Source organism: Ranitomeya variabilis, chromosome 2 (assembly GCF_051348905.1).
Source record: "Ranitomeya variabilis isolate aRanVar5 chromosome 2, aRanVar5.hap1, whole genome shotgun sequence".
Taxonomy (NCBI): domain Eukaryota; kingdom Metazoa; phylum Chordata; class Amphibia; order Anura; family Dendrobatidae; genus Ranitomeya; species Ranitomeya variabilis.
In genome coordinates this window covers 720,452,455-720,479,602 of record NC_135233.1, presented here as the reverse complement: position 1 = coordinate 720,479,602, position 27,148 = coordinate 720,452,455, and the positions used below count along the sequence as shown (strand labels likewise).

The window sequence follows — 27,148 nt, the reverse complement described above, 5'->3', positions numbered from 1 at the left end:
ACAGAGGGGCGAGGACCCTGCCCTTGCAGGCTTACATTCTACAGGATTATGGGGAAGGAGACAGTAGGTCGGGGGTTGCAGTAGCTCCAATGGTGTTGAGGTGGCTGTGTGGTCTTTACAGGCTGTAAGCTTCTTTGAAGAGATGGGTTTTCAGGTTTCTTTTGAAGGATCCAAAAGTAGTGGATAACCGGATGTGTTGGGGCACTGAATTCCAGAGGATGGGTGATATTCGGGAGAAGTCTTGGAGGCGATTGGATGAGGAGCAAATAAGTGTGGAGGAGAGAAGGAGGTCTTGGGAGGACCGGAGATTACGTGAGGGAAGATATTGAGAGATTAGTGTGGAAATATACGGAGGAGAAAGATTATGGATGGCTTTGTAGGTCAGTGTTAGTAGTTTAAACTGGATACGCTGAGAAATTGGGAGCCAGTGAAGGGATTTGCAAAGAGGGGAAGCAGGAGTGTAGCGAGGAGAGAGATTAATTAGTCGGGCAGCAGAGTTAAGGATGGACTGGAGGGGTGCGAGAGTGTTAGAAGGTAGGCCACAGAGGAGTATGTTGCAGTAGTCGAGGCGGGAGATGATTAGGGCATGCACGAGCATTTTGGTAGAGTGTGGGTTGAGGAAAGGATGGATTCTGGAAATATTTTTGAGCTGGAGGCGACAGGAGGTGGCGAGAGCGGATGTGCGGTTTGAAGGACAGGGCAGAGTCAAGGGTTACTCCGAGGCAGCGGATTTTGGGCACAGGGGAAAGTGTAATTTCATTTATTTTGATAGATAGATCAGGTAGGGAAGATATGCGAGATGGAGGAAAGATAATTAGTTCAGATTTGTCCACATTGAGCTTGAGGAAGCGAGAGGAAAAGAAGGAGGATATGGCTGATAGACACCCTGGGATTCTGGAGATCAGAGAGGTGACATCTGGGCCAGAGAGGTAGATCTGAGTGTCATCGGCATATAGATGGTACTGGAAGCCATAGGACCTTATGAGTTGTCCCAGGCCGAGTGTATAGATTGAGAAGAGTAAGGGTCCTAGGACAGAGCCTTGAGGGACACCAACAGAGAGGGGGCGAGATGAAGAGGTAGTATGGGAGTAGGAAACGCTAAATGTGCGGTTGGCAAGGTATGAGGAGATCCAAGATAGGGCAATGTCTTTGACCCCAAAGGAAGAGAGGATCTGTAGTAGGAGGCAGTGGTCAACTGTGTCGAAGGCAGAGGACAGGTCTAGGAGGAGGAGTATAGAGAATTGTCTGTTAGCTTTGGCTGTAAATAAGTCGTTAGTAATTTTGGTTAGGGCAGTCTCAGTGGAATGTGGGGACGGAAGCCAGATTGTAGGTTGTCGAAGAAAGAGTTAGATGCAAAATGAGAGGAAAGTTCAGCATGGACGTGCTGCTCAAGGAGTTTGGATGCAAATGGGAGCAATGATATGGGGCGATAGCTGGACATAGCGCTTGGGTTAAGGGATGGCTTTTTGAGGATAGGTGTGATTGTGGCATGTTTGAAGGCAGAGGGGAAGGTACCAGAAGTTAGTGAAAGGTTGAAGAGATGGGTTAGGGATGGGATTAGTGTGGTGGTGAGGTTGGGGAGGAGGTGGGATGGGATGGGGTCAAGTGCACAAGTGGTGAGGTGTGATTTGGAGAGAAGATGAGCAAGCTCCTCTTCAGAGATTTTGGAGAGTGAAGTTATGGGGTTTGGGCATTGGTCTCTCACAGAAAGGGGTTGTGGTGGTTGGACAACAAAGACTTGCCTTGTTTGGTCTATCTTATTTTTGAAGTGCGTGGCAAAGTCCTCGGCAACGATTAGGGAACTCGTAGGCGGCAGTGGTGGGCGGAGGAGGGAGTTAAAAGTGTTGAACAACTGTTTGGGGTTGTGGGATAAGGAAGATACAAGGGCTGTGAAGTAGGCCTGTTTTGCAGAGGTGAGAGCTGATTTGAATGCCAGTGTTGCTTGTTTGAGTGCACTGAAGTCATCTTGTGAGTGCGTTTTCTTCCAACGCCGTTCTGCAAATCTCGATACTTGCCGAAGCTTTTTAGTGATGCTATTGTGCCAGGGTTGTCTATTGGTTTGTCACGCTCTGCTATGCATGACAGGGGCAACCGTGTCAATAGCTGATGCAAGAGTGGCATTGTAGAAAGCAGTGGCAGTGTCTGTGTCGTGGAGTGAGGATATAGAGGACAGTGGTAGGATAGAGTCAGAGAGTGTGTGGGTGTCTAGGTGTGCGAGGTTCCTGCGTGGGTGCGAAGTGTCTGCTTTGGGGTGCCCTATGCCGAACCAGTAAGGGCCCTTGAATTACAACAGGAAATGCGAGAAATCAGAGGGAGGCTATTGAGTATAAGAAAAACCCCTGCAGCTACACCAGAATCAAATTACACACCTCGGTCTGTATAGCGACCAGAGAGGGGTTACCCCTCTCCTAGAGGGCAGCAATACAGACCAAGATGCTAACCAGACTAGTACAGATTTGAGTGTTGGACTTATTTACATGTTGAGGAATTGCCCCACCCGAGGTAGCCAGCAATGGGAGCGGCCATTAAACTAAAGTGCCCAGTAGTCAGGAAGCACACTATGGGACTCAGATGGCTCAGCTCTGAAAATGTCATTTACAATAGTTCTACTATGTGGGCCAAGCTGGACAGACGGAGGAATAGTTGTCAAATGGATATGGAGTCCAAGGTGACTGCAAAGCCAGAAGTACATTTCAAATAATAATCTTTATTTTTAATAATAATCTTTATTTTTATATAGCGCTAACATATTCCGCAGCGCTTTACACACATTATCATCAAATGGATGGGCTCCCCTCTTAACCTGGCAACGTTTTGGAAGCGCTGCCAGGTTAAGAGGGAAGCACCTGCATTCGACTGATGGCTGCCAATCAGTTGCCTATCCAAGTGGTGGGGGTGGTATGGATGGAGCTAGGTGTCTGCACACGGAATATAGGAAATAAGGGGATCGTGCTGGTGAAGGGCCCCATCGGGGATGGACCAATTGTGAAATTGGGGATGAATGTCCTCAAGGAAATAGGACAGTTCCTGGTGGACAGCTTGCAAGGAAGTGACTGGAAGAGTGCAACCCAGAATATTCAAGCAGCTAATATTGGCCAGTTAAATCCAGAGATTGCAAGTCACCTCCCAGGCCCTGGGAAAAGTGGTGGTACCCACCACTATCTCCCTGACTTTGCCACATGGACAGACAATGCTCACCATCATGTTGGTCTGGAAGAAGGTCGGGACACTGAGGTTCTGAGTGGACTATTACTGTTGAACGTCTGCGCAATCTGAAATTCGTACCCTTTGCCGAGGTTAGGAGAATCCCTGTCAGCACTATTAAGAGCTAGATACTTTTCCCCCCTCGATTTGTCCATTGGCTACTGGAAAGTCCCCATGGCCAAACTGGATCGTCCGATGGCTTTCATCCACACATACAACATTTTTAATGTCGAGATTAAAGGGAACCTGTCACCCCCTGGCGTTTTTAAGTAAAAGAGCCACCTTGTGCAGCACTAAGGCTGCATTCTGTCAAGGTGGCTCTTCTTTTTGTGCTCCCTTCTAACGCTGCAATATTAATTTTTATAATTTTCACGCCTTACCTTTAGTCTGTCTGGGGGGCACGTCTTTTCCCCCGGACACAACCACCTCCCAGCCATCAGTCAGCCCCTCAGTGTGCCGGGCGCCACCTCCTCTGTCTTCAGTCAGGCACCCGGTGCCTGCGCTGTGCTTTTCTTTTTCGGGCATGTGCCGTTTGTGCTGCCCTTCAACTCACATCACCTGATGTATTCATCTCGTGCCTGCGTGTAGCCCAGGCTCGAGATCCGCCCTGCGGTGTGTTCTGATTTATTCGCACTGCGTGGCAGGATCTCGAGCATGGGCTACACGCAGGCGCGAGATGAATACATCAGGTGATGTGAGTTGAAGGGCAGTACAAACGGCGCATGCCCGAAAAAGGAAAGCACAGCGCAGGTGCCGGATACATGACTGAAGACAGAGGAGGCGGCCCCCGGCGCACTGAGCGGCTGACTGATCGCTTCGAGGTGGTTGTGTCCGGGGGAAAAGACGTGCCCCCCGGACAGACTAAAGGTATGGTGCGAAAATTATAAAAACTAATATTGCAGTGTTAGAAGGGAGCACAAAAAGAAGAGCCTCCTTGACAGAATGCAGCCTTCGTGCTGCACAAGGTGGCTCTTTTACTTAAAAATGCCATGGGAGGTGACAGGTTCCCTTTAAGCAATTAATCTGTCATGGTATGAGGTTACAATAATTACATCTCTTTATGTAGGCCAGCATAGATAGTGTTATATGCTAAATTAATCTGCCTTTGTCTTGAGCTCATTGCTTTACCAAACATGATTTACAGATATTGACAGGCATGGATGGCATGTTGAGTTAGTGGATGTGGTATTTTTTGTTGCTTGGTTTGGTCAATGTTATGCATTTGGCACTGTTTACACTGACACCATTCTCCAATTCCATTACCTACATAAAATGGAACCCAGGTGATTACTTGATGGCCATTTACAAGTTAATGGGATCCATTGGTATCATTAAAATATAATTCCAACATGACTTTTTTTAATTAAACGTAGAATATTAGTGTGAACAGAACTTTATTCCCTACAGATAAGAGTACTGATAGCTGAAGAATATTTTATAGAATGTATCTCCTGGCAAAGGACATAAGATGTGACTGTGATTCCATGCTGTTATGGAATGATTGGCATGTGATATATGTGGCTAGTAAGTAAATTATGCAAGTAAACTCTGGGATCCAGTGTTTACAGACAAATAGCTAGCATAGTACAGCTGGCACGGGTTCAGAAGGGCTAGTGTCAACATTGCTGTTGGCGACAGGTGTTTTCAGGCAGTTGGACAACTTTATATAGCTCAATATTTTGTGATTTAGGATTTATTAGTTTGTATTTAGAAATGTTTATTATAAAGTCCTAAATTATTATTTTTATGACCCCCGCTGATTGAGGGATAGACAACTGGCAACTCTTCTGTCTATGACCCCAAATTCAACAGTGTCTTCACTGTCACCATTAATCATGATGGAGGACACCTGTGGATCCCCTAATCAGCCAAGATGGAATCGGAGTCTTCACAAAAGCAGGAGCTGTAATATTCCTAGAGAATTTCTTTAAAAAAAAACTGTCAACATGATTTTGAAATGGAAAGAAAAGACATGGCTGTGATGGTGCTGTAATACTGATTACATTGATACCTTTGATGAAGAAATACATTTTGTGGTTCTTTTTTAATCAGCTTTTGAAGTTTTCTGCTAAATACAGTAGATTGCACAGGAGCCTGACTGTGGACAGGGTGTTCTCCTCTCTGTGATTCCCCAGCCCCTCCGCCTGCCTCTGGTCTGTGAATGACAGGTCAATACTGAGACCTCAAGCAGAGGAGGCAGGTAATTCAAAGGCTGAAGGCTGGCGGAGGGGCTGTGAATCACAGACAGGGAGGAAAAGACCCATTATAGAGTCCAGTCCCTGTGCACCGAAATCTAAATAGAAGAATAAAGAAGAAGAACAAATTTCTTCAATAAAACAGAACTTGAAAGGCTTTTGCCCTAAGTCCCATTTCAAGGCACGGGTCAATAGTCACATGTAGGATTGCTGGTTCCAACAGGTGGCGCTATAGAGTTCAAGTCCTCTTCCTCTCTGAAGAGGCAATTTACATATTAAATTTCCCAGAGGAGCATTACACGGCAAATAAGCCTCCTTAGCTTGTCATGCCAGAGCCGGTATGGCAATCACCACAAGGAGAAATGTTGCCACTTATACCTCAGTCCAGAGCCTCTCACCTAGCCAAATTAGGGGCAATACTCTGAAACACTCTGTCTATAAATTGAGATTCTGAATTGGCTTTTGTCCTAAGTCAAATTTCAAGGCTTGTTAAAGGGCTAATAGTGACTTGTAAGATTGCCGCTTCCAACAGGTGGCGCTATAGAGTTCAAGTCCTCTTCCTTTCCGAAGAGGCAGTTTGCATATTCAACAAAACATACATTTAATCACTATTAGGCTGCCGTCACACTAGCAGTATTCGGTCAGTATTTTACATCAGTATGTGTAAGCCAAAAACCAGGAGTGGAACAATCAGAGGAAAAGTAGAATAGAAACATATGCACCACTTCTACCTTTCTCACCCGCTCCTGGTTTTGGCTTACAAATACTGAGGTAAAATACTGACCAAATACTGAATGTGTGACGGCAGCCTTATAGTGCTTTTACAGCCATTTCTTTCAGCAATTGGCTTTAAAGTTGGAATGACTGTGTACTGGTCCATATGTGTGACCTTGCATATTGTGCATTTGTTCTTTAATATTTTTTATGCCATTTTAAAATTGTGTGTGCACCTGTCTTTTTCAGCCACCACATACCCACTTGGATATTTAAATAAAGATTTTGGATATTTTCACAAAATTCGACATATTGACATTTTTTGTTCAGAGTTATTGATTTTTGGTCCATACGTATACATATACTAACACATGACATCAAGTAGGTTGATAGCATCAAGCTTAAGATCCATTTACATGGACAGATATTCGTATAGCAACTGGCACTAGGATTTCTGTAGGAGACCTATTAGTCAGTGCAGACAAGTATTTTCACGACATCTCAATCATTTTTCTAAATACATTGGTCACTTAATAATATCACACACTGGCTATTTTCAAACAATTAATTGTTACATACCACAACATCATAACAATCAATGATTATTGATTGGTTGGCATAGCAATAGAGCATCTACACATTCAATTTGCGCTTTATCTCTAATTGTTCAGTCAATTCCTAGTAAGAAAGTGAACTCTACGCAAATATTACAAAAATCCGCATTCGCCAAAATGTGGATTTTTTGTAATTCACTTCCATGCGGATTCAGCAATGTGGCAAACATCCAAAGGTTAAAAAAAGTGAAATAAATACTTATACTCACTTTACCGCTGACCTCTCTGGATCCTCCACTCTGGACAATTCTGGTCCTTAGCACATCTTATTATCACCACTGCCGAGCCGTGGCCTCTTCATGCAAGGTCAAGACTTCTGTCTAATGAGGCCCAGGATGTTATTGGGCAAGGTCTAGGCATACATCTTGATATTATGACTTCGTGACCTTACATGGTTTTGCATAGAAACATCCAAGACCATCCAAGACCTTGTCAGGGCCAGAAGTCATGGCCTAGCGTGAAGAGACCCATGTATTCAGCGCTCATCGGCTGGGACAAGAAGACTGTGCAGAATGTAGGTGCTGGAGAGGTGAACGGTAAATTGAGTGAACGTTTTTTTTATTTTCTAAACTTCTGGAAAGACCCTAAAGTAGTGTTCCCCAACTCTGGTCCTTAACAGCCACCAAAACAGGTCATGTTTTCAGGATTTCATTAGTATTGCCAAGGTGATGAAATTCTTGCATGTAGACATGATGCAATTCTCACCTGTGGAAAACTAAGGAAATCCTGTAAACATTATATGTTGGTGGCTCTTGAGGACCAGGTTGGGGAACACTGACCTAGAGCATAATAAGAGACAATCACTTCACGGAGAAACCACACAAACAGGTTAATTTGTATTGTGCATGCTTATTCTTTAGCTTTTAATTTAATTATCTATTCATGTAAATAAGTCTTTATCCTTAGTCTTTATGGAGTTATGCTATATTTTGAGCTCTGATTTCTTTTGACGTAATATACATAGGGTGCTTGCATTTTGGAATGATGGCCATCTGGCACTCCATCATGGTCAGAGATTCTAAAGATGTACTGATGCACAGGGTAATTTCTGTACATGTTTGTGATTTAAAAAGTTAATATTTTTTGTACGGTGCATGAACATTGCATGAAAAATAAACCTTATGCATTACATACGTTGGTCTTATTCGATAAATATTCTTTATTTTTGTTCACAATGAAATTCCTAGTCCCTGTTTCTTCTTTCAACAGCTTTAGTTATGAGAGTAACTATGATATACAATTCCTTTTTATGATTAAAGAATAGGAAGAACACTCACACTACACAATATCTTACATGTTCTCATTCAATTAACAATACACTGACACTTTATAATGTCTTATTTTCCATCAAATGGCTTTAGTTTCCACATTAGATCACTTTCAAGGCCTTTAATTTAAATAAATGTGTGATATGAGTTTACTTTTCAGATACAGATGCGAGTCTTGGTTCAGCTTCAGAAGAAACAGGTTCATTGACCCTCACGGAAGCAAGAAATGTAGATGGCCTCAATTATCTAATGGTTACTACATAAAGCAATGAAAATCTTAAGGGAAGAACGTTTGTACCAAAGATGCTATAAACAGCAAAGCCTTGAACACTCCATTGGGGGAAGAAAAGACTGTGGCATTTCCAATAGTAGAAGTATTTGCACAAATGTAATTACAATGAATGGAAGTAACCGATCCATTTAATCACTGTCTTTATAGATAGATTGGAATTTGTTAGTAACGTGTTGACGCTGACCACTAGTGAACCATATTCAAAAGGAACTATTACCATTGTGTATATTTTTTATTGTCTTTGAGACAGTAATTTACACATTCAATAAAATATTAATATACAAATGTTCTTGTCTCACAACAGTTTTTTCCTATTATGTTGGTCTTGGCCACTGATTGGCCCTTCAACCATTATAATGCGAATTAATGTCGTGGGAAGGGGGTCGCATGGGTGGAGGACTTAACTCCCTCTACTGGCATCTGATCTGTGTCTAACAGCTGCGACCGGAGCTGACTGTTAACCATTTAAATGTCGCCTTCAATTTCTGATGGCAGCTTTCCAATAGAACACATGCTATTGCTTGCATGCATTGGTTCCCATCAACTGCCTTCATAGTGATCCTGTGTAAACTTATGGGTTATCATGACAGCCGGGATTCTGCTGAAGGTACCAATTGCTGCCATTTTGATTCCTCTCTGAAGCTCAGCCTTGGGCTGAGTTCCATATTAGACTATGATTTTCCAAATTCACTACATTACTGTAGTATTGTAATACATAGTATAAGAGATGAAAAAATTGGAGGTTCAAGCCCCCTGAAAAAACGTAAAAGTTTTGAAAAATGTAAAAAAAAAAAAAAAATAAGAATTCAAATAACCTCACTATTTAGTATTGCCACTTCTGTAAAAGTATAGATCATACTTTCAAAATCTATAATTAATTTATACTGTAAACGCCATAAAGAGACAAAAATTTAAACCACAAGATTTAATTTTATTGGTTACCTTACCTCCAAAATAAATGCAATAAAATGTGATAACAATGTTATATATCCCAAATTGGCAAAAATAAAAACATCAGCTCACTAAACAAAAAAATAGCCCTCACTCAGACCTATAAGCAGAAAATAAAAATGTTATAGGCATTGGAAAATGGGGACATATTTTAAAAACAGTTTTAATTGCAACATTCAGAATTTTGTATCACGTAAATAAAAAAATCGAAGCAAGTTTGGTATTGGTATGTTACTTGCTCAGCAGATTGCTATAGTTTCAATACAATCAGTGTTTTATCAGCAGGAGATCATCACTGCCAAACTAGGTGTTGCGTGCAAGCCAGACCAGCTAATCTGTGTAAACCAGCCCGCACCACTGATTGGATCATATAGACCGGAAAGCATGGCAATATAAAGGGACCATAGTCCCAAGTCATATAGGGAACTTCCCAATAATTACATCCTACAAGATCATGGAGTCAGCAAATCCCCAAAAAAATGAGTCATAAAAAAATATGAATCATCTTCCATAATAAGGTAAAACATGAAGTTTATTTTATACCGAAAAGTAATAAAATAGTAGCAAGATCAATCAGGAATCAACAGTTATAACCAGCTAAAACAGTAGATCATCAGTAAGGAGACAAGGAGCAGAAAGACAGAAGGGCAATGTTAGTGCATAATAAATGGGCATTGAGTCCAAATCACAAATGATCACATTCAATTAGGAATACCCTCAGCAAAGTTCAAACATAGTATACAATAGTCATTTACTACCAGATGGCACTACAACAATTTTCAAACTGCTAAAAGAAGGTAATGCTCATGCTTTTTCCACAATAGTAAATTTCAACCTATTAGTAAGGGAATGGTCACAAGAGATGAATGTAAGCACATAACTTACCCATATAAGTGACTGTCCTAATGTCTGTCTGTCTTTTTTACTTAGTCCCTGTATAGGACATCAATTTTTTTTGTCTGATAACAGGTCTCTTACAATGCAATTCACATTTATTGCATTGCAAGAGACCTGTCAGTGTTATACATGAAGATCGCTTGTTAGACTCAGCTGCAGGCTGAGCCTAACAAGCCACCATAGCTGGAAGTCATCACGTTACTTCCAGCTGCAATGGCAATGCGGGATCCCTAGTGATGTGATCAGATCTCATCACGGGGGGCGTTGGAGAGGTGAGTATAGCAGGGGTCTCCCTCTGCTATCTTCTAAATGCCGCAATCGCGGCATCTAGAAGATAGCTAAAGGTTAACATCATTGAGACCTGATCTAATCAGGTCCCGATAATGTCAACTGTCAGAGCAATGGCTCTGCACAGGAATTTCAGTGCTTCCTTGACCCTAGGGGTCCTGAGCGCTGCGAGACCACCGACCGACCGCTCATAAACGTCGGTGCTGCACAAAGCCCTGCAAACACCAACGTTTATGTACAGTGAGCGGTCACGAAGCAGTTAAATTCATTTTTGAAGCTGGTGTTTTGGGTGGTGACTTTTGGGTTTTCATTGGCTGCAAGCCATAATCCTCAACATTAACAGAAACAAGCACTTGAAATAGATCACTGTTTGTAATGACTCTATATAATATGAGTTTCACTTTTTGCACTTTACTGGCTCTTAAATTGGGTGACCCTAAAAAATGACATAGAGTCCCCCTGTAATTAATGACCAGCAAAGGCTATGCAGGTAACTGCGGGCTGATATTAATAGCCTAGGAAGGGGCCATGCATACAGACTTGTAATTAAATGAATTTTCAAAGATGGAAACAAAATAGTTCCTGTCATGTAATTCAAGTTGCACTCCGTCCTAGTCATGTGTCATGATGAACTGCAGTCTGACAAAACACAGCTTCTGAGACCTGTGTCTAAGTTGACAGAGGAGCTGTATTATAATCACACATACCTGTGAACTGCCAGAGATGTGATATGTAGGGAGGAATAAAAAACTGCTTGGATGATTGAGCATGGATGACTGGCTGGAGAAGAAAAAAAATTCCTTTGTGCTAAGCAAAGGAATAGATTAATTTCTTCTTTTCTCATTATAGCCCTTCACTTTTTGAATTACAAGTTGGTGGCGGTTTTATTTCATTCTCGAAGTACCCCATTTAACGGTCAATGACACAAAACTAGGCTTAATAATATCAATAGCTTGAGTAGCATTCACTCCAATACACTAAGTATTCAAGTTGTCAAGGGTCAAGAAAAAAACGTAAGGAGCCAGTTGACATCAATGGTTGTCCTTGTAGTCCACAGCCAGGTCGTGTCCACCAGTGTAGAAGAGAAGCTTTTTACAGATTGTCTGCTCTTGCTTTCAATTCCTTAATGAAGGAACCTAGGTTTCATTCATAAAAAAATCCATGTAATAGATTGGAATGCGTATTTATTTATTTATGTCTGTTGGTTATATTTTTTTTTCCAGTGCATCAATATAGGCAAATCTTAGGCATCATAATGGAAAAATGGTTTATTAACTTCAACAACACAAGATCATCTTTCTGATAAAGAAGCTGAGCTGTAAACTCAAATTGCCATGTACATTCCAATAAATTGCATTTCCATATTTTACATTTTTATTACGATTTTTATGTGTTTATCAGTTTAGCGTTTCAGATGTTTCTTTTTCTTATTGTGATGGGAAGTCTAAGCGCGTTTTGTAGGCTTTCTTCGATGTGTGAAGCTTTACCTACATGAGCTATTTGCCCTTGTGCTCATTATGAAACTCAGCAACTCCCTTTTGATTATTACTTGTATCAAGGCTATTCACAAGTTAATTCACATTTCGCAAGATTATTTCTATTTTTTTTTGCCTCCACAAAATGCAAACACAAACAAAACCGATTTATTTTCTCAGCTACGTTTTTAAGTGTTTGCAAGTGAAAGTTGTGTCTTTTAAACATGACATCAGTCATTTAGAAGAAAAATGAAGCCTTGTCCTTGATCATATGTGACCTATTCAAGTGACATGAAAATAGAAGAGGAATTTTCTTCTTCCTTGGCCCTTAACTTTCCAATATAACACATACAAAAGAAATATGTGCAGATGTGCATAATTCACTGAAGTCTTGAATGTTTTTCAGATGCAAGGATACTGTGTTATTGTCATCATGCTTTCAAATGTGTCTTTTATGTGAGAATTTTAAGCAACAATGCCATAAGGTTAATGCAATGATTTAGTAAATGTCCATTTCTGTTTGTTCTTCTTTTCTAATCTGTGAATTTTTGCTGCCTTAATATTTTATAAAAGTGCATTAACTTTTTTTTTGTCAGTTATTTGCATAACAGTTTTCTTCACTTCCACATTATTATGTTCTCCACACTTCACGATCATATTTTATGTCTATCATAAAAATGAAGATTATAATGGTTTCCTAATTAGCGTAATGTTTTTGATGTTTTAATATTAGGTGGGTATGATGCCCACCTTCCATATAAGTGTTGATTGATTTAGTTATGTGGTTACGGTTATATCTGTGTATTAATATAGTGTAAAGATGTGATTGTTTAAGTGTCCAGTTTGTCACATACAGTAAAATGTATCCTAAGACATATTTTGAGATGTTATATAATGAATAATTATGCAGAAGATTTTATGTATATGAACCAAAGTTGTGTAAACGTAGGCCACGCATTGGCAATAATCAGTGCCTCAACTTGAGGGATAAAAGAAAACTTTTTATTCCAAAGTGACAATGTTTTTTCCTGCTTTCTGCAAAAGATCATTGAGTTACAGTGAAGAACATTAAGTTATAGGCACATATGTAGGTGGTGCCTCTAACCCACACAAATTAACATGTACAAAGGTATAGTCATCATAAATAGTCTAGCTATGTGATATAAAATGAATCTATCACCAGATTTTTGCTAACCCATTATGATGTAGGGACAGAGACCTTGATTCTAGCAATGTGTTACTTACTGAGCTGTTGCTGTTGTTTTGATATAATCTGCTGTAGATCTACCAGTTGTCTGAATGTAGAGCTTTGAAAAAACCCCACCCACGCAACTGATCGACTGCTTTTTGTGTACACTGTGCATAGGCAGAAAGCTGCCAATCAGTGGATTGTGCAGGGTTATACAGAGCTTATAGATATGGAGATCTCCATGGCTGCAAGTTTACTAGTCCTGTAGTGTGTGCAGTTAGTATAGAGAAGGGGAAGCATGGGAGAGACAGTATGAGGTCATAGTATGGATGGGATGGGGAGTGTGAGGAGAGGGCACAGCATAGAGAATGGACAGTATAGGGGGATACAGTGTGAGGCCGGCGTCACACTCGGCGTAAGACAATACGGAACGTATTATATGTCCGTAATACGCATGTAATACGCCAAAATGTCCCAGAAATCTAGTTCCGTAGTTAATGCGTTGCCTAGGTGTGGTCGCGTATTTTGCGCATGTGCTGTTGCATGTGTAATCCGTATGTGACCCGTATGGCGTATTTTTCACACAGTATCACAAAATGGACATTTAACGGTTTTCAGGCCTGCTAATCATTTAAATCATCATTAACAACACTATTTAAAGCCGTCTACAACAGGTGGAACCCTCCCATCTGCCCTATTTGTTCTGGAGCTTCTTTTGGCTGTGTTGCTTTCACCTTACAAACATGTCTGACCATGTGTATTTAAGCACAACTCAGCGGGTGTTACTTCACTGGGTGTTGTCACGTCGCTTTGGATAGCCATATCCGGTCAATGTTACATAGTTACATAGTTATTAAGGTTGAAGGAAGACTTTAAGTCCATCTAGTTCAACCCATAGCCTAGCATGCCCTAACATGTTGATGGTGATCCGCGAAGGAGGAGACGAAGATTGTGGGTGCATCCTCTATTGACCCAACGCCAGAGTAAAGGACATTTTCAGAGGCTATATTCAGCTTTGAGGTCACATCCTGACTTTTGATATCTTGTTGGAGATCTTACGTCCTGGGATCACCTATCAGGACACAAGGATGAGAAAAGCCATCTCTGCTGAGGAGCGTCTGCTCCTAACCTTACGGTATGTATTCAACATTCTCACATACTGTATGTTGATGATATATTTTTTTAATGTGTTGTCTTCTAGTAGGTTTATGTAATTTTAGGTTGACATTATGGCACAAGCACATCAACAAAACTGTGGTTAATGTTGTATTAAAGTAACCATGGGAACTGTACATTTTTATATTGTACATAATGTCTTTGTAAGTATACTATACACTTGTGCTTCTTCATGTTTTCTTTGGACTCATGTTTAATACCTATTTTTTTTTTTTTTTGTCTTTCAGCTTCCTGTCCACAGGCTTGTCCTATGAGGGACTACACTTGGAGTTCCTTATTGGGCGTTCGACAATTTCAGGCATTGTTCTTACAACCTGTTTCCAAATATGGGAGAAACTTCATGAAGTTGTTATGCCTGAGCCCAAACAGGAGGATTGGCTAAAAATCGCCAGTGGTTTCAAGAACACTTGTGACTTCCCTAATTGCATTGGAGCCGTGGATGGGAAACATATTAGGGTGCGTAAGCCGCCGAACTCTGGTTCCCAATTCTACAATTATAAGCAGTTTTTCTCTGTAGTTCTGTTAGCTGTTGCTGACAGTAACTACAGGTTTATAATTGTAGACATTGGGGCCTATGGGCGAACTGGAGACTGTAGGGTCTTCAATTCATCCATAATGGGTCGGCGGCTACGTGACAACCAGTTAAACCTCGCACCACCACAACAACTCCCAGGATCCAATGCGGAAGCAGTGCCTTTTGTTTTGGTTGGAGATGAGGCGTTCCAACTGACGAGGCACGTCATGAGGCCTTATCCCAGGCGCAACCTGGACCACCGGCGGAGGGTCTTTAATCTGAGACTTTCCAGGGTGCGGAGACTGGTGGAGTGCGCCTTTGGGATTCTTGTTGCCAAATGGCGTGTTCTTCAGTCTGCCATTCAGCTCAGTGAGGCTACAATCAATGAAGTTATCAAAGCCTGTGTTATTTTACATAATTTTACCCGCATAAATGATTGTTCCTCACCTAATATTGATGATCACCTCATGAACAATGTTATTAGGCCTACCCCATATGTCCCTCCTCCGCGTCGTCCCCTTTCTGGCCTCAAAGTTCGGGATGTATTCACCAATTATTTTTTGAGTCCTCAAGGTGCTACTCCCTGGCAAGAATATGCAATTTGGTATGTTTAATTTTGTATATTTTTAAATATTTTGATTACCATTTTTAAAAATCTGTCTGTTGTATTTCATTAATTTACATATGGTTATGAGCCTATCATGTGTGTGTGATGTAATAATGAATTGTCCACAACCAGATGTTGATTTTTCGAAAATTACTTTTTAACTCAAAATTTTTGGGGTGGTTATTGTTTTGTCATAACCTTTTTTTGTTAAATATTTTTTCAGGACACATTTTTTTTGTGGCAATATAAACATACAACATCAGCAGCATTACAAAGTGCTATGTCAGCACAAACATCCTCAAGATTGTATAAAGAAAAAAAAAAAAAAGCAAAATGTTAAAACAAATTTAAAAAACAAAATAAAAATAAAAATTAAAATCACAAGTCTTGGTAGGTAGGTGGTGGAGATGTGGATTGCTCAGGGTCCTCATCAGGTGGCCTTTGTAGGCCCAATTGTCCTGCACCCTGTGAGGATGTGGTAGTGGCTGTAGGAACATTATGCATGGTATGATGCTGGGCAGTTGGCATATTTTGGTAAGGATTTTGACGTAACTCCTGATGTTGCTGACCATATGGCCTGGAATCATACCCCAAACCAAAATGGCCATATTGTCCAAACCCAGGTTGGGACCAGCCTCCAGCACTGGGTGTGGACAAGTGGCCATATTGGGATGGTTGACGATATCCGGCCATATGGTACTGAGGTTGCCATGGTGGGTTGGGTGTGGGTTGGGGTTGAGGTGTCGGCTGACGTGGAGGGGGTGCTTCAGATCCCTGATGAGCATGCATGCCTTGTAATCTCTGAGGCCGCAGGATATTTTGAGGTGACATCTGCCACTGTTCAATAATCTCCATAAGTTGGTATGGGTTATTTGGGGGGGTGCATGCATCAATAAGGATCTGAAAGCACCCTCTCACACGAAGCCTCAACTCACGCTCTATGGGCCTTAAATACCGGGCAAGGCTCCTTGTAAAGCCCTCCTCCCCATCATCCTCACGAACCCTTGCCAGATAGTTCATCACCCCAGCATCAACGTTTCTCCTGCTTTGGAGGAGCTCTCTCCTGTGGCGAGCACGCTGTGAAAAGACTGCAGCCTGTGGTGAGCGCTCCAGGGCAACAGTAGGGCTGCTGCTGTTTCCAGGGTCATCCTGGCTAGGTGGTGGTGGTGGTGCTGCTGCTGCTTCTGCAGATGACAACTGTGGGGCCTCTTGCTGTTGTTCTGGCTCTGCTGGAGCTAGCTGGCCAGATGAGGAGGATCCTGGAGGGATGGAGCCTGAGGGAGCAGAAGATGGACCAGCCACCTCTTCTCCTTCACCAACTGGGTCTATGACCAATTCGGAGTCAGACCCTGTCTCCCTGTCAGTGAGGTTGGACTGTGTTCTGTAAAGAAAAATTTTTTGGAGTACAAATGTTTATGTTTAAAAAATTATCAAAAAAAAAAAAAATGTGTTGTGATGTTTGTACTTACGGCCTGAGGTCCATGCTGGGGTTCAAAAAAGTGAGCCTGTCAAAATATATATATATTTTTTTCTTTGTAGGTGCGCCTGCCCCACTCCTCTCCTGCTGCTGCCTCTCCCTCCTATATTGGTCGCGGATGCTCCGCCATCTGGTTGTAACATCACCCACTGAAACAACAAATATTACACACATTGATTAGCCCATTATGCAGAGTGGTCACACAAGGTGTAATTGACTACACATATTTTAGTGTAGCATAGGAATATGCATTTGTAGAATACATTTATTAGTTAATTTGAAAACATAAGACAATTCTAAAGTAAGGCCACAAGGACAGAGTCCGCTACCCTCTATCCCAGAAAGAACAATTACTGGAAAACAATGTTATTAAGGGACATCTGTTACAAACATTATTGAAATCCGTTTATCATGTACAACACCATGTACGTACTGGTGTGCTTTCAATTAATTTCTGTATTCATTAATAAATTCATGTTTACAAATTCAAAGTAGTAAGGTCCTGCTGTTTAAGAAGAACATTACATTTCAAACATGAGTGTACTTACTTATTTGGCGCTGTGCCTCACGTGGCTGCTGATCATAATGTGGGAAGAGGGACCCACACACACTCCTCCATGCTGCCTCTTTTTGGGCCCTGTTGGCATAGTTGGGATCCCTCTGATCCCAGATAACAGGCCTTTCTTGCACCAATATGATGAGGAGATCAACATTTATGATGTGTGCCATCTTGAAGATCTCAGTCCGTGGAGGCGTGCAGCAGACTTCCGGGTTCACTGTCTGGCTTTTACAGCTAATTAGCATGTCTCACCTGCCTGATTGAGGCCTTTGGACATTTCCGGACATCTGCCAGTGAGTAGCGTATTTCTCGCAAGTCACACGCATGGTCCGTATGCATTCCGTATTTTACGCTCCCCCATAGACTTTCATTGGCGTATTATTTGCGCAATATGCTGACAAACGCAGCATGGTGCGATTTTGTACGGCCGTAGAAAGCCATATAATACGGATCCGTAATATACGGCTGATAGGACCAGACCCATTGAGAATAATTGTGCCGTTTGTTTGGCGAGTTTTACGGACGTATTTTCTGCGCTCTTACGTCCGTAAAACTCGCTAGTGTGGAGGCCATGTACAATAAGAGGGATGATGTGGAGGTCTTATTTTGTGGAGCAAAATGAAGGGAAACTATTCAGGGGCACAGCATAGGATAAATATATTTATTAAGGAGCATATTAAAAACACTGTTATTTTAAATGGCAGCGTGTTGGAATGTGCTGCAGAGGACCATAGAGGAGGAAAGCCTGCAGATACGAGCTGTGGATGTAAAAAGTCATCATGTCATCTGAATAAGCTGGAGAGAAAAAGAAAGAGAACAAGTATAATTAGAGAATATCACCTGTATAGCGTTATCTGGATGTAAAGGTTTATTTCAGACACTGCCTGCGTCTCATCAGTATTGGGGTTCCTGTATGGTCCACAGTCTGATCATGGCTGTTAACAACTTACCATTGTTCTGTACTGTATTTCTGTACTGATGGTTGTTGTGATGCCGTATTTCTGTACTGTAACGTTGATGGATCTGGTGATCTATTCATGTATTAATGGCGGATCTGGTGATGTATTCCTATATGGATGGTGGTTCTGGGAACTGTGTTTCTGTACTGTAAGTTGTTCTGGTGTTCAAATCCCACCAAAGACAACATCTGCAAGGAGTTTTTATGTTCTCCCCGTGTTTGCGTGGGTTTCCTCCGTGTACTCCGGTTTCCTCCCACATTCCAAAGACTTACTGATAGGGAATTTAGATTGTGAGCCCCATCGGGGACAGTGCCAATAATGAGTGTTAAACGCTGTGGAATTAATGGCGCTATATAAACGAGTGAAATAAAAAAAACAAAAAAATGTTGAAAGAGTTAGGTAGGGATCTAGTGATCATGTGCCTTTAAGTATGCAAATCACTTATGAGTGGTATTCTGTACTCATAGTGGTTCTGGTGATGTATTCCTATAGTGTTAGTGGTTCTGGTGATATATTCTTGTACTAATGTTGGTTCTGGTAATGCGTTATGATGCGTTCTGGGGGAACACGATGGTTAGTAAGTGCTCTTGTTCATTGGCCCGAGACAGCATGGCGCAGGGTTCTTCCTACTAAATACCCACTCTCCTTTCCCGTGGGCATAATACTACTCAGACAACACAGGATGAGGGTAAAACAGAGTTGCAATACTTTACTGAACCACCAACAGAAAATAACATATAGAACAGTCCCAGAAAAATACCTAAAATTGTGCAAAATTACAGTCTCACCCTTTTGCTGAGCTGGGATTAGAGCAGCTGCAACTGCAGGGCTGCGAGGCCCAACTACCCCCATTAGTGGCACCCCACTCTGTGTTTCAGGTCATTATCCACAGGTCAGGGCATAGATGGGATGAGATTAACTCTCATTGTTTGAGTATTTAATCAAACTGCATAGTTTGTCTTCCACTGTTTTACAGGTCAACAAGCTACATAGACTAAAAGGGTAATCAACATATTAGCAAACATTGATTGTAACATTGTAAACCATGGAGGAATGAATGAGAAGCTGCCTGCACAACCTCCCCGCCTGACCGGACATGAACTCATTAGCGTGGGAAAGTTTCTTAACATTTTCCCACGCTGTCAAGTTCAGCTCAGGTCAGGCGGGGCCGACTACCGCTGACATCAATGAGCATGCGCAGACTCCCCACTTGACACGGTGAACTTGGCAGCGTGGGAAAATGTTAAGAAGCTTTCCCACGCTAATGAGTTCATGTCCGGTCAGGTGGGGAGGCTGCGCAGGCAGCTTTTCATTCATTCCTCACTAGTTTAAAGCCGGGTCGGTAGAATTAGCACCACTCCGAGTTGTAAACTATTTAACCCCTTGAGATGGATTGCAGCATGGGATTTGATTGTACAGCGGACAGTTATGGGATATTGTTGCTTTTTTATTTTGAATTTTTTTTACAGAAGAACGAGGGCTTCGCTTGGATTGAGAGTGTAATAAAGATGTTGAACCTGTGTTTCATTATTTCTGTGTTTGTGTATTTTTAACCCTTTCATACAATTGGATTAATAATTGATAGGTGTCTTATTGACACCTCTCCATTATTAACCAGGCTTAATGTCACCTTACAATAGCAAGGTGACATTAACCCCTTATTCCCCATATGCCACCGCTTCTGGGCAATGGGAAGAAGAGAGGCTAAGTGCCGGAATAGGCGAATCTTACAGATGCGCCTTTTCTGGGGAGGCTGGGGCAGATTTTTTAGCCAGGGGGGTAATAACCATGGTCCCTCTCTAGGCTATTACTATATTACTATCTGCCCTCAGTCACTGGCTTTCCCTCTCTGGTGGAGAAAATTACACGGGAGCCCACGCCAGTTTTTTCTGTAAATTAATCCTTTAATATTACACCCACAGCTCCAAAATTTTACACACACACACACACACTACTAACATTATTAGTGAGGGACATATAAAAATCTAACGGATATGCAATGGTTTACTGTATGTAAACCATGTCTCATATCCTGTTGGGTTTGGTAATGATTTTACAGAACCCAACAATTGAATTATCGGCTATTCTACTATCTAGCACTGCATGAAATATAAAGATATATATATATATATATATATATATATATATATACATATATATATATATATATATATATATATATATATATATATATATATATATATATACACTCACCGGCCACTTTATTAGGTACACCATGCTAGTAACGGGTTGGACCCCTTTTGCCTTCAGAACTGCCTCAATTCTTCGTGGCATAGATTCAACAAGGTGCTGGAAGCATTCCTCAGAGATTTTGGTCCATATTGACATGATGGCATCACACAGTTGCCGCAGATTTGTCGGCTGCACATCCCAAAGATGCTCCATACAAGGCAGGATGGATCCATACTTTCATGTTGTTTACGCCAAATTCTGACCCTACCATCCGAATGTCGCAGCAGAAATCGAGACTCATCAGACCAAGCAACGTTTTTCCAATCTTCTACTGTCCAATTTCGATGAGCTTGTACAAATTGTAGCCTCAGTTTCCTGTTCTTAGCTGAAAGGAGTGGTACCCGGTGTGGTCTTCTGCTGCTGTAGCCCATCTGCCTCAAAGTTCGACGCACTGTGCGTTCAGAGATGCTCTTAGGCCTACCTTGGTTGTAACGGGTGGCGATTTGAGTCACTGTTGCCTTTCTATCAGCTCGAACCAGTCTGCCCATTCTCCTCTGACCTCTGGCATCAACAAGGCATTTCCGCCCACAGAACTGCCGCTCACTGGATTTTTTTTCTTTTTCGGACCATTCTCTGTAAACCCTAGAGATGGTTGTGCGTGAAAATCCCAGTAGATCAGCAGTTTCTGAAATACTCAGACCAGCCCTTCTGGCACCAACAACCATGCCACGTTTAAAGGCACTCAAATCACCTTTCTTCCCCATACTGATGCTCGGTTTGAACTGCAGGAGATTGTCTTGACCATGTCTACATGCCTAAATGCACTGAGTTGCCGCCATGTGATTGGCTGATTAGAAATTAAGTGTTAACAAGAAGTTGGACAGGTGTACCTAATAAAGTGGCCGGTGAGTGTATATATATATATATATAGACTGTGCACTGTATATGTTTTCGCAAATATTTTAGCCAATGGATCCATTATATGCTAATTTTTCAAGCTGGTGAGAAAATCTCGCCATACGGATGTCATACGGATGTCACACGGATACTTTAATGAGAAAAAAAATTGCATCCTCGCATTGCACATGGATGACATACGGATCACTGTTTGGGAACATTTCTGTGTATCTCAGCTGTAAAAAAACAGACCGTATTTTTATACGTTGTGTGTGATGCCGGCCTTATACTGTATTCTGGTTCACATTTGGTAGAATTTCCAAGTTAAAAAAAAATATGTTAAAGTTTATTTTTTATTTATTTATTAACCTCTTCAAGACGGGACAAATCAGCTGTCATGTGCCCAGAAAGATGCGGGTTTAATATCAAGCGTTTAATATACATAGTGATATGGAAAATTGAAAAAAATAATCCAAAAATTCTTAAAAATATATATTTTATATTAAGAACAGATTTAAACAATATGTCCTTTTCTAACAACATAATCCCTTTCAAGCTGGCTTGTCTGTTTTTACAAGTCACTTTCACTAGAACGTATTTTTGGTCCTCTCTCCATTCAAACTTGGCCTGGATTCGTGACTGCAGGCTCAAATAGAAAATCAAGGAACTGCTGGTGTCCCAATAGACTGGAGTGCCAGAAGTGGATATGTCAGCTATGTAGTTTCTGAAGAACTCTTCAAAGCCGAAAAACTAGCAATACTGCTGTATGAGATATGAAGAAAAAATTCCTGTTTTCCTTGCCCAGCAACATCACTGCTATAAAGATGATTTATTGATTTAGTATTTTGATAATTGATTTATAGTTTTCTACTAGGAACCACAAAGACTATGGAGATACAGTGAGTAGACATCAACATTTTATAAATGTTCCAAGTATTTAAAGTTGCTCCAAGTGGCTACTTGCCAGCTACTTTTACAGCAGTTTGACGTTGGAAAAAAAACATTACATGTGAAAGGCGTGTGAAATGTTAACCCTGAATTATGCAGAAAATGTTAGTGTTAGTAGTGTGCAAATCATCAGGCATGTAGGACATGTGTATTGCTAAAGTATAATAAAGAGAAGCTATGCAATGAAGGCATTGCTCACATTCTTAGTTACCAGACTCCGATGAAGGGCAGTAATGGACACTCAGGCCAATATACATATATAAGGAAGGCAAATCAAAAAATCACTGCAAATCCTTGAGAAATTAAATTTATTTTAAAAAGCATTTTTCACCAATCTTTTAAATAGGCTGATTGTTAAACTGTTGAATTATATGATAATTGCTAATGTTAAAGTGTAATGTAGACTGTTTTATTCCTATATTTTATTCTCCTCACCAGTGTCATAACAAGGGGATGCTAGTGGGGCTTGTCCTCTGGATATTTGGTACTAGGACTAAAATGCCACTCTCCCTAGATCAGAGCATTTATAAACAGTACTCGGGGGTAGGGTTGAGCGACTTTCATTTTTTTAAGATCGAGTAGGGTTTTGGGAAACCCGATTTTGTCCAGAGTCGAGTCGAGTGCAGTCGGCCGATTATCGCTAAAAGTCGGGGATCGGCCGAAACACGAAACCCAATGCAAGTCAATGGGGAAGCATAGTCGGCAGTGAGTGGAGGCCAGGAAAACACCTACAGTGCCCATTTTAATGCCAAAAACATCCATTCTTGTTTCTGAAGCTTGCCAATCTTAATTAACTGTATAATAATAGTTGGGCATAGGGAATTGGGGGAAAGTTGTGGGGGGAGTAGGGCTGGCTCAAGTTTTTCGTGGGCCCAGGAAATGCGGACTACGTCACGGCGGTGTTGCAGGGAAAGGTAAGTATTTAAAAGTTGCAAGTGCTGTGATCCTGAGCAAGCAGGGGGGGGCCCACTCGTTCGCATTGCCACTGGCACAGGGCCCCTCAAAGTACGGCGGTGTGTTTGCATGGCGGGGGCGCCTCCCACCAGCAGCGACACTTTTGCGTACTCTGAGGGGCCCTGTGCCAGTGACGTCGCCAACGAGTATGCCCCCCCACCTGATGAAGGAACCTGCACTTTCATCTGCACCTTCCTCTTTGTCCCTGTGTAAGGTGGTATAACATGCGGGAAGGGGAACCTTACTTTCAGCAGGGACAGATTCTGGCTGTGTAGAGTACAAGGGGAATGTAGTGGTCTAGGTCAATGTACCAGCAGACTCATTTAGCAGTGGCTGGGCAATGGGCAGGATGAGGAGGAAACAGATATAGGGCCAAAGAATAAAGTAGGCTACATGCAGTTCAAAATTGGTAACAGGACTAAACAGGCGGCATTGCTTTGTTCAGTGGAGTAGCAAACCCAAGAGCAGCAGACACTGTTTCAAGGGCCTAACCACACTAGTAGGCCAAATGCAGTTTAATATCTGATAGTATAGGGCGAAAGCCAGAATGTGGAAGCTCAGCTTTGTTCAGTTGAGGACAACACCAGGGAGGGGCAGACACCTTTAGTAGGCCGGAAAAGCCTATTGCATTTTTTAAAATGGTAATTTGGAGCAGAAGGTTGAAGCTCAGCTTTATTTAGTTGAGGGCAACACCAGGGAGGGGCAGAAGCCGTTAGTAGGCCCTAACCAAAGTTGAAGGCCAAATGCAGTTTAATTTCTGATACTATAGGCCGAAAGCCAGAAGGTGGAAGCTCCGATTTAGACAGTGGAGGACAATTTGAATTAGGGACTGCAGACAGACTTAGTAGGCTGTCCCCTGTGGACCATGCATCCACCACATTAACCCATTGCGCCGTAATGGACACGTAATCTTCCGTGGCCATGCCTACAGGTCCATGCGTCTGTTGTCAGGTGCACCTTTGTACTCACAGATTGCCAGAGTGCATGGACAATGCGGTCTTCTACATGCTGGTGGAGGGTTGGGATGGCTTTTCTCGCAAAAGAAGTGTCGACTGGTTAGCTTGTAGCGTGGTACAGCGTAGTCCATCATGGCCTTATTAATAGTAAATAAAATATATAACTAGGCTCTATGAACTTTTAAATAGGTTCCAGGGGTACACGGGCAGCATTGGTGTGGTCAGTGGAGGAGTATTGCAAGTAGGGGCCGCAGACAGGCTATCAAAGGCCTAAAATAACAAACAATAGGCTCATGGCAGTTTTACAGCGGTTACATGGATACACGGGCAGGCAACTTGGTGGTGGTGAGTGGAGGAGTATTTAAAGTAGGGACCGCAGACAGGCTATCAAAGGCCTAAAATAACAAACAATAGGCTCATGGCAGTTTTACAGCGGTTACATGGATACACGGGCAGGCAGCTTGGTGGTCAGTGGAGGAGTATTTAAAGTAGGGACCGCAGACAGGCTTCAAAGGCCTAACATAAGAAAATGGGCTGGCTGTAGGCACTTTATAATTGGTTCCAGGGGTACACGGGCAGCAGTGGTCTGGTCAGTGGAGGACTAGTGGAAGGAGGGACCGCAGACAGGCTTCAAAGGCCTAAAATAACAAACAATAGGCTCATGGCAGTTTTACAGCGGTTACATGGATACACGGGCAGGCAGCTTGGTGGTCAGTGGAGGAGTATTTAAAGTAGGGACCGCAGACAGGCTTCAAAGGCCTAACATAAGAAAATGGGCTGGCTGTAGGCACTTTATAATTGGTTCCAGGGGTACACGGGCAGCAGTGGTCTGGTCAGTGGAGGAGTATTGCAAGTAGGGGCTGCAGACAGGCTATCAAAGGCCTAAAATAACAAACAGTAGGCAGTCATGGCAGTTTTACATCGGTTACATGGATACACAGGCAGGCACTCCAGGCAGCATTGTGGTCAGTGGAGGAGTATTGCAAGTAGGGGCCGCAGACAGGCTATCAAAGGCCTAAAATAACAAACAATAGGCTCATGGCAGTTTTACAGTGGTTACATGGATACACGGGCAGGCAGCTTGGTGGTGGTGAGTGGAGGAGTATTTAAAGTAGGGACCGCAGACAGGCTATCAAAGGCCTAAAATAACAAACAATAGGCTTATGGCAGTTTTACAGCGGTTACATGGATACACGGGCAGGCAGCTTGGTGGTCAGTGGAGGAGTATTTAAAGTAGGGACCGCAGACAGGCTATCAAAGGCCTAAAATAACAAACAATAGGCTTATGGCAGTTTTACAGCGGTTACATGGATACACGGGCAGGCAGCTTGGTGGTGAGTGGAGGAGTATTTAAAGTAGGGACCGCAGACAGGCTATCAAAGGCCTAACATAACAAACAATAGGCTCATGGCAGTTTTACAGCGGTTACATGGATACACGGGCAGGCAGCTTGGTGGTGGTGAGTGGAGGAGTATTTAAAGTAGGGACCGCAGACAGGCTTCAAAGGCCTAACATAAGAAAATGGGCTGGCTGTAGGCACTTTATAATTGGTTCCAGGGGTACACGGGCAGCAGTGGTCTGGTCAGTGGAGGACTAGTGGAAGGAGGGACCGCAGACAGGCTTCAAAGGCCTAAAATAACAAACAATAGGCTCATGGCAGCTTTACAGCGGTTACATGGATACACAGGCAGCTTGGTGGTGAGTGGAGGAGTAGTGCAAGGAGTGTCTGTCCCAGTACTCCCAAAATATAAATAGATGTTAATGTCTCGCAAAACAACCACAACAAAAAAAAAGGTGGCATACTTAGGTACAGGGGTGGGCTCATCTACTGAGTTTCTGACATAGTAATTTGGCAGTAACTATTTAATGGTGCCAATATAGGACACAGACACAGACTACTTTAAGTTGCATCATAGATGTCTACAAATTTGTATTGTCAGTGCCAGACATTGAATGATGTCAGCGAATAGACTAAAGATTGGTGGAGCTGTGCGACATAATTTTGGACGTGGTAGAGCACATTTTGAGCTGGGGTAGGGGGGAACTCTCTTGAGGCCGGCGGGACCGCCCCAGGGCCCCTCATGTTACAACGGTGTGTCTGACGTTGGGTGCGCACCACCACCGCCAGAGACACTACATTGTACTATGAGGGACCCAGTAGCAATGCCGTCAACCAAAAGCGAGCACACCCACCTCTTCAGACAAACAGCAGTCTCACGGGTGCTTGCGCCAAGTCGCGATACCACGGCCCCGTGTGGGGAGTTTTGCCATTTAGGGAGGTGTAAACATGTCGTATGCTGTACAATCAGCTGCAGCAAATTAGACATTAGAAAAGTAATTCACAGGCAAGAGCTTTTCATAGGAAAGCTAGGTGTCGGCCGGGCAAGGTGGGGCAAAAGATTTCGAAATCCAGTTGTGGTTCATTTTAATGAATGTTAGATCGTCAACATTTTGGGTAGCCAGACGAGTCCTTTTTTCGGTTAATATTGAACCTGCAGCACTGAATACTCTTTCTGATAGGACACTTGCTGCCGGGCAAGCAAGCTCCTGCAATGCATATTCTGCCAATTCTGGCCAGGTGTCTAATTTGGAGGCCCAGTAATCAAATGGGAATGACGGTTGAGGGAGAACATCGATAAGGGATGAAAAATAGTTAGTAACCATACTGGACAAATGTTGTCTCCTGTCACTTTCAATTGATGCAGCAGTACCTGTCCTGTCTGCGGTCATAGCAAAATCACTCCACAACCTGGTCAGAAAACCCCTCTGTCCAACGCCACTTCTGATGTGTGCACCCCTAACACTCCTAGTCTGCTGCCCC

General features: G+C 42.4%; 1 protein-coding gene across 1 annotated transcript in view; it reads left to right on the top strand.

The window, feature by feature from the left end:
* The window catches only part of ROS1 (ROS proto-oncogene 1, receptor tyrosine kinase), a 367,389-nt gene extending 358,833 nt beyond the window's left edge, over positions 1-8,556 (top strand). The window contains exon 44 of the mRNA XM_077281692.1: positions 8,156-8,556. Coding sequence (XP_077137807.1) covers positions 8,156-8,259 — 104 coding nt within the window. The 3' untranslated portion in view covers positions 8,260-8,556. The remainder of the gene's footprint in view (positions 1-8,155) is intronic.
* The last annotated feature ends 18,592 nt before the right edge of the window (positions 8,557-27,148 follow it).